This window comes from Paramisgurnus dabryanus, chromosome 1, assembly GCF_030506205.2.
Source record: "Paramisgurnus dabryanus chromosome 1, PD_genome_1.1, whole genome shotgun sequence".
NCBI classification, from domain to species: Eukaryota; Metazoa; Chordata; class Actinopteri; order Cypriniformes; family Cobitidae; genus Paramisgurnus; species Paramisgurnus dabryanus.
The window spans coordinates 38,899,409-38,908,472 of NC_133337.1; the positions used below are offsets into that span (position 1 = coordinate 38,899,409).

At 37.7% G+C, this 9,064-nt stretch overlaps 1 protein-coding gene across 1 annotated transcript; it reads left to right on the forward strand.

The window, feature by feature from the left end:
• The first annotated feature begins 1,056 nt into the window (after positions 1-1,056).
• On the forward strand, positions 1,057-8,221 carry anxa11b (annexin A11b). The gene is made up of 15 exons (XM_065272160.2): positions 1,057-1,213; positions 1,963-2,353; positions 3,471-3,502; positions 3,727-3,876; positions 3,993-4,080; positions 4,212-4,306; positions 4,385-4,498; positions 5,253-5,343; positions 5,427-5,506; positions 5,734-5,790; positions 5,881-5,974; positions 6,128-6,223; positions 6,665-6,723; positions 6,918-7,040; positions 7,178-8,221. The coding sequence occupies exons 2-15, from the start codon at positions 1,972-1,974 to the stop codon at positions 7,235-7,237; spliced, it is 1,521 nt and encodes a 506-aa protein (XP_065128232.2). The 5' UTR covers positions 1,057-1,213; positions 1,963-1,971; the 3' UTR covers positions 7,238-8,221.
• The last annotated feature ends 843 nt before the right edge of the window (positions 8,222-9,064 follow it).

The following is a 9,064-nucleotide window of genomic DNA, read 5'->3' on the forward strand; positions in this document are numbered from 1 at the left end:
TTTCAATGAGCTATTTTTCACATGCTTGCAGAGAATGGTTTACCAAAACTAAGTTATTGGGTTGATCTTTATCACATTTCTAGGTTTATAGAAGCACTGGGGACCCAATTATAGCACTTAAACATGGAAAACTCAGATTTTGATGATATGTCCGCTTTAAATAAACATAACTAATACTAAACATATTAGCTTCTACCAAAATACAGGCTGTGATTAAAGACAGGCAGCAAATATCACTATTATTAACCATATTTAGTATTAGTGAATAAAACAAATCCCAAACATCACTTTTTCCCCCTTAACTGGCGCTGTCCTGTAAATAGGACACCTGAGTTTACTTCAATATTTTGCATGTACATTTTAAACTATCACAACAAACTTTATATCGCTTGAAAGGTCTATAGTTTTCATATTTCAAAACATTTTAGCAGTAATAATAATGCAATGACAGTCATTTATTAATGTGTTATTATCAAACCAATTACACCTAGTGGCAGTTGTTGGTAAAACCACAGAAAGTGTAACAAACCTTATTTTTTGTGATAGTTTGATGTATAAAATGAATGCTTTATTGCATTATTTTTATTTATGACAATAAATGTAAATTGCACTCATAATTGTTCATTTTAACCTCCAGACACTTCCGTGAACAACTTTTTAAACAAAACCAGACAAAAAAGCCAGAGTTATATTACTTTGAAGGTGCACATCATCTTTCACCCCCCCCCCCCCCACCGCGAGTTTTCATTTGCTACAAAATAATACCTCAAATCATCTGCCTAGTTACCATTTCTAAGAGATCTAACTTACAATAAACTAGATTTACAAAGAAACCATCCCGTTAGGATTGAGCTGTCTGACTGTGGTCACCACCTAGCTACCAAACAAAATCCCGTTAGCAACCAAAGAGCCCAAGTGCAGGGGCTGTCTTCAGTAAATGTAAACATGCAGGCCTTTAATTGTGTGTACTGTCCATCCTGCACGAGAGGAAGTGAATTGTGTTTGCTCTCGTGCTGCTGGATTTGACTTTGGATGTAAGGAAGGAGTTCGGTCACACCCACTGTTACATACACACACACAAACACACGCACACACACACACGCACACACTGTTACACACACACTGTTACACTACACACAGAGAAGATTTACACACTTCCGGGATTGACTTCACGGACACACAGAACAGCCCGCGGAACACCTCATACATTTCTGTAAGTATCATTTATAAACTTAATTCGCGCGCTAATGCAACAATGTATCGAGTGTTTCGCGGGACTTCCGCTTTCTTTATTTATAAAAAGCGCTGATTTAAACAAACTATTAAAACAACAATCACACATCATTATGTGTTAAACCGCCCTTCATGGGTTTGTTAATGTCGATGTAAATGTGTAGGAAATGAATGCGTATTTAAAGTTTGTATTCTCTCTTTGATTTAGGTTTGTTTTTATGTTTTGTGTTATCTGAAATATTTGGCTGCCATTTTTATTTGTGGTCGATGAACCGAAACCGTGTGTAAAATTGATACTGTAGTATAGGCTACTGTACTATGTAGTGTACGACTTTCAGGTGTTACTGCTTCACTACATGTTTAAACTTGAAATATACCCGAGGATGTTGCATTTCTCGCTTGCATGCAGCTTTGTGGTTTACTGCGTGAACTCTCACTCAGAATGGAAGTAAGGATTGTTTAACCTACAGCCTATATAACCCACCCTAACACACCCGATAAACCAGTCGCATGTAGTGTACATAAGCTGATGTGACTGACTGCTAATCTAAGCGTTTACTTCGTGTAACAAGTCTTTCATTTAGGCAAAATTTGCAAGCCATTTTGATTTTTCGAGTACATGTTGGTACCATAAAGAGAAAAAACAGCACATTTATTGTGAAATGTATTGTTCCTGTTTTCACAAGAGTCACGTAACTGAGTAAATCACTGATGTTCATTTATCTGCAGGTGTCAAAGATGAGTTACCCTGGATACCCCCCTGCAGGTGGCAACTACCCGCCCGCATCTGGACAGTATCAGCAGACTCCAGGTGCATATCCAGGCCAACCCGGTGCCTATCCACCCCAGGGAGGGTACTTCCCACCTCAACCAGGTGCATTTCCCCCAGGAGCAGGATACCCACCTCAGGCTGGTGGATACCCTCAAGCTGGTGGATACCCTCAGGCTGGTGGTTTTCCTCAGGCTGGTGGTTATCCTCAGGCTGGTGGTTATCCAGCTGCTCCGGGTGGAGGATTTCCACCACAGGCAGGAGGTTACCCTGGAGCCCAGCCCGGAGGTTACCCGGGTGCCCAGCCCGGTGCCCAGCCCGGGGGTTACCCGACTATGCCCCCTGCAGGAGGTGAGTGCTGTTAACCTGACCTCTCTGTTCAGACATCCTATTAAAGGGGGCATATGATAAAATTCTGACTTTTTTTGTTTAAGTGCTATAATTGGGTCCCCAGTGCTTCCATCAACCTAGAAAATTGTGCAAAAGATCAACAGAGTAACTTTGGTTTGGTAAATCATACAAAAAATAGCTCATTATATTTGACTCCCCTTCTGATGTCACTGATGAACTTATTATAAGAATACCCCGCCCCTTAATCTGCACTATCTAACCACTGCACTGCCATTTAGTGTAAAGATCAGCTCATTTGCATTTTAAAAGACAAACACAAAAATTGTAAATTTTTGCTCACACCTACAAAGTGTCAATTTAAACATGTTATAATAAATGATCTGTGAAGTATTTTGAGCTAAAACTTCACACATCTATTCTGGGGACACCAAAGATTCTTAAAAAAGTTTAACACTTTAACACTTACAGCATAGGTCAATGATTTTATCTCTTTGAATTCCTGTTTTGTTGGTCACACATTGAGTTCTAAAATGTGTTTCTGTAAAGCTGGTTTGCAACAATGAAAAAGTGTGAAAGTGCTAAACAAACATATTGAATACTGGACATTTGTAATGTTGGTTACCCAAACATTATTGATGAGTTATTTTATCCCTAAAATGCATGTTTAAAACTTAATTTGTAGATTATAGACAACTTGCACAATGATTTAAAGGGGACATATCATGAAAATCTGACTTTTCCATATTTAAGTGCTATAATTGAGTCTCCAGTGCTTCTATCAACCTAGAAAAATTTGTAAAAGATCAAACCAGTAACTTAGTTTTGGTAAACCATTCTCTGCAAGCATGTGAAAAAATAGCTCATTGAAATTTAGCTCCCCCTGTGATGTCGGAAGGGGAACTTATTACAATAATACCGCCCCTTAATCTGCACTATCAAACCACGACACTGCCATTTAGTGCAGATTTCAGCTCATTTGCATTTAAAGGACACATACGTACTCTGGGGGACACCAAAGATGTTTCACATCTCAAAAAAGTCTTGTGAAATGTCCCCTTTAAATGTGGTTTGTCATTGAGTTTAGTTTAACCAGAATTGTTTTTTATTGTGTTGGCAGGTGGATGGGGAGGTCAGCCTGGCTTTGGAGCTGTAAGCATTCCTTTATTTTTACTGCTATTGTTGAGTCTAATCAGTTTGATCAGTTTTTAAATGTTAAAAGACATTTGTAATGCTGTGTCACAGTGACTAAATGTAACATTTAAAATGCTGTAAATGTAAGAGCAGAAAATCATTGAATCATTCATTGTGTTTTGTAACTACATTACAGTACTCATGTGTTTTTGTCATTACCCCTGTGTGTTTTGTGTGTTTAGCCAGGAGCAGCTGTGCCTCAGGGGTATCCCGGGGGTCCCGCCCCAGGACAGCAGCCCATGCCAGCATACCCAGGTGCTCAAGTTCCAAACCCATCGATGCCAGGGTACGGAGGAGGCGCTCCAACTGGACCCGCTGTTCCTGGAATCAATGTAAGAGATTATAAACGTCATCATGATCTAGTATATGCTGTTATTAATTTGACTTCAGTGTACATTTGCTTGTTTCGAGCTGATATTCTGTATTATTTGTTGTAATGTTTATGTAGAGGGGTTACCGTGGCTCCCTAAAGGATTTTCCCGGTGCCGATCCGCTCAGAGATGTCGAGGTCTTAAGGAAAGCCATGAAAGGCTTTGGTGAGTACATAATACATTTATTCTCAGCACATAATTTTTGTACTTTGTATGTTGTATATTCTCTTCCAGACTTATCATTCAGTGACTTTATAGTGAATAAATCTGCTTTTTTGTGTGTGTGTGTTTCACAGGAACTGATGAGAACGCCATTATCGAGCTTCTCGGCAGTCGAACCAACAAGCAGCGCGTGCCGTTGGTAGCTGCGTACAAAACCACCTATGGCAAAGTGAGCATATGATGAATAAAGCACAAAATATTTACTGTGTTTTTATCATGAAATGATCATTGTGTTTGTTGTTCACAGGATCTGAACAGTGACCTGAAGTCAGAACTGACAGGAAACTTTGAGAGTCTCGTTCTGGCGATGTTGAAGACTCCTGCACAGTTTGATGCTTCAGAATTGAAGGCCGCCATAGCAGTGAGACTTTCTTTCAGTACTTATTCACTCTTGTTTGATTTTCAACAGACTTTTGAGGATCATTGTAACTCTTAACAGGGTTTATTGCAGCTGATTCTTACCAGGGTTTCCTGCAGAAAATGTATTAGTTAAGGTGGTAGGGTTGGGTGGGTGGATGGATGGGGCCAGGGGCCGTGGCAACCAAAGGGACATGGCTGAAGGCAAAATCCTAGGGTTGTAATTGACATGTAAACTGACTCTGGATCATTTTTGCACTTAATAAATTTCAATGCATTTTTTTGGCACCTTTAAAGGCACACAAGGCAAGTCTTAGTATTATTTCTCTACTAGCTCCCCCTAGTGTCTGGGAGTAAATGCGTTCTATATCTAAGACTATACGAGACTGAAGGACACCGGGTCGGATACAGCGAACTTGCAATGGGGTATTCTTCCTACAGACGGTAGGGGCGGGCGAGAGAGTCTTCATTCGTCATGTAATGAGTCATTTAACCATATACCGACTTACGAAGATGATTTATTAACATAAAAATGCTGCCTTGTGTCCCTTTAATAGGCATAATTGCATCTAAAATCATAATAGTTCTTGAATCGGTGAAGTGTCAGATAAAAACTGTGTTCAGGTAAATGTCAGTGTTGAATCTATTCTTTATCAGCTGGTCTGCAATTCAATAAAAGAAATATCAAACTGTAAATAACACAAAGTTTTTATTAAATCTAACACTATGATTCTGATGAAATGTGTATGTCTGATCAGGGCGCAGGTACCGATGAGGCTTGTCTGATAGAGATTCTGTCTTCTCGTAATAATGCTGAGATCCAGGAGATAAACCGTTTGTATAAGGCGGGTGAGTCAATGTTGTCAAAGCCTTTTAAAGGTTTCAGATGATGTGTCGAGTTAATGGAGATTTATGAAAGCTTTGTTGTTTAGAGTATGGAAAAAAACTGGAAGATGCGATTATCGGCGACACTTCTGGACATTTCCGTCGCCTCCTCGTCTCTCTCTCTCAGGTATTCTGTCTGTTTGTGCGTCTGGCTTCATAAAGTATATATGTACTGTATGTATGTGTGTAAAGTGCTTAACAAATTGATTTGATCAAAGATCATCCAGCATCAAAAAGTGTTTGAATGTCGACTCTTGTAAAACTGAATTTGAATATCTGATCAACTCACTGTGTGTACCAGCGATCAGAAGTGTATAGATATTAAAATCTTCATCACTTCATGTTTGATTTCAGGGTAATCGCGACGAGAGAGAGACCGTGGATATTGCTCTGGCCAAACAGGATGCTCAGGTTGACAGTCAAGCTTTATTATTTCTCAAACACTTTCATATGTTTGTGTCTATTTTGAGACGAATGTGTCATGCTTGTGTTGTGTTTTAGAAACTCTATGCCGCAGGAGAACATAAAGTTGGCACGGATGAGTCTCAGTTTAATGCCGTTCTCTGTGCCCGCAGTAAACCTCATCTCAGACAAGGTAAAAACCACCAGACCACAGTGGTAAAATACTCATGAAAAGGACAGGAAGTTTAACTTCCTTTGTCATGATCAAACGCTTCATATCAGTCATCTGAGACAGCAATCCAAATCTTAAAATATGAATGGAGAAGTTAACTTTGTGTGTTTGCAGTGTTTCAGGAGTACCAGCAGATGTGTGGTAAAGACATTGAGAAGAGCATCTGTGGGGAGATGTCTGGACATCTGGAGACTGGCATGGTGGCAGTGGGTGGGTACTGAACTCTGATTCAACCAATCGCTGATCTCGATGAAGCAGGCAGCCCTGAAACGGACTGAACACGAACAAATCAGAAACCACAGCGTGTGACTTGAACATGTTTTGAATAAAATGCAGATTTAAGCATAAAATGTCTAAATGTTTTGCATATGGAAATGTAGTTTAAATTTGATGGAGTCCTAAAACGACTCTTAAAAATCTCTGAACATTATTATTTAATCGGATTGAATGGCTTTAAGCCAGTCATTAATGGGTTATACGCAGCTTTAAATGACTTCTGCTTATTGAAGATCTGTTGCAAGTTCATTGTGTGATGCAAGTTGGCAGTTTATAATAGATTATTGCATATATTATAAATAAAAATAACTGGATTAGTTTTTAGACCGTAAATAGTGTGAATGATGCTGTTGTCACATCTGCTCTGTTTTTCAGTAAAGTGCATTAAAAATACTCCTGCTTACTTTGCCGAGCGTCTGAACAACGCCATGAAGGTAAATGATGTGATGATGTGTGTGTAACACATGTTCTGGTATATTCATACAGCTAATACAATATTTGATAACATTACTTTATAAATAAAAATGGTATAAAATAGAAATACAAATGCTTTTGGTCAAATAAGGGTTTTGATTCAGGGTTTGTAATATGTTTGTTTCTAATATGTTTTTTTTTGTTGCTATTTTAGGGTGCCGGTACCAAAGATCGGACTCTGATCCGCGTCATGGTGACTCGCTCTGAGGTGGACATGCTGGATATCAGACAGGAGTATCTGCGTCTGTATGGAAAATCACTTTACACCGCCATCTCTGTAAGTACCGCATACGCATTGAACTATAGTTAAGATTTTAGTTTTTCACCAAAGAAAGTTAACCATTAGCTTATGCATACAATGTCTTTATTTGACTGTCTATAGGAGTTTGTCTTATGATATGTTTGTGTGTGCAGGGGGACACATCTGGTGATTATAAGAAACTTCTCCTGAAGCTTTGTGGTGGAACTGACTGAAGAAACAGACAGACACAGACAAACACAACGTTGATATATTAATCTCATACATATATAAAAATGTTACATAATCTCACTGTAGTCATCTTAATAATGTTATATCTCTTTATAGCAAATTTACATTTCATGTGTGCCTTAGACACATTATTTTATATTACACATACACATTGTTTTTGTTTAATTCTGTTGTTGACTCTATCCAATCAGACTATGCATGATTTCTATAGATATTTTCCATGCATGTACATTGTCTTTAGTTCCTGATGCCAAATATGTGATGGTGACAATATTTGTGCTGTTGATAAATATATACCGTACTGTATAACCCCTGAACTGAAAACACAATCTGTTCTTCATTCAACATAATCACATCATTTTTATATTCCTTAGAAAATGTTATATGCCATAGAAAGTTGAATAACTTGAAGTGCTGAAATGAATGCCATAATATTTGCTTTAGTTTACATAATGAGCTTTATGATATCTATGCAGAAACAGATCTCTAACCATGATAATATTGATTTATTTCAATCATTATAAAAGATAATATGAAATAATGCATGAAGGTTTTTTTCTGGGTAAATAGTATTTCACCCCAAAATCAAAAAGCATAAAAATATAAAATTAAATCTTGGATAAAATACCAGATTTATTTGAAAATAATATTGCAATGCATTTAATGTTGTTTATGCAATACAATCTCTCATCTTTTGATGTTGGGCTGAAATATGACCAGGACAGGTTTGTGATGTTGGGTGAATGTATTTTGCTTTACCAGTAGAGGACAGTAAAGTCACTGATCATTTCTTATGATAAATATGAAGTCATTTCAACCTGTTCTGTTTACTGACAGTGAAGACTTTTTTTTATCAGGGATTATCTCACCTGTGTTTGTAATGTATTCGCTAAACCAACTAATCTTTGTTACACTTACCAGTTGTGCCAGTAATATCTGTTCCTAGAAATAAACTGATGAATGATTCACTTGTATGACTGTATTTTACTTTACCTCACTAACTTGATATTAGTTAACTTAGCTATACTGTCATGATTTGTGTGTGTGGTAGCATTTTGCATCAACTGCACAGTCAAGAGGTGCGAAATAGATTTGCATCTAAAGATTCAGTCCCAAATTAGAAAGTTAAAAACAGTAGAGAGGTGACTGGGTACTACAGTAGACAGTAGTTTTTGGTGCATGTACTTGATTTTGAGCAAATGTGTTTGCAATCATATAAACTGGTTAGTTTCTCTGAAACTGTTCTTAGCAAATGCAGGTGGTTTATAAAAACAAAGTGCACAAACCTCACATATTTAAGGTGCATGACTGTTGAAGGATGTCTCACAATACACATCAAAGTTGACACACTGTTGCTTTTAACCAAACATGTGACATTTAAAGCTACAGGTCACGTGTAGGGTGATGAAGAGCATACAGCTCCAAACGTCACGTGTGGGGTGTGAATAAAAAGTTGTCTGGAGATCAAAAGTGTGTCAACATTGATTGGATAAATAGTTTTATTCAAATTTCTCACCTTAGGCAGTCCATTGGAGCTCCATTAGTGTTCATCTAAAACCATTCATGATCTTTGGGTGTTTTGTCTATAATCATTGTTGCTCTGAAGCATTTGCCTGACTTAACAGATGTGATCAGGGGCAAACTTTAACTCTTTCTCACTATTGGCATTAGGGCAGTTTTTACAATGCAAAAAAACATTTCAAGAAAAAATGTTCTTAGTATTTTTGTCTTGTTTTCAGTAAAAATATCAAAAAATTCTTAAATTAAGATGCTTTTTCTTGATGAGCAATCCGACCAAAGAAAAAAATTCT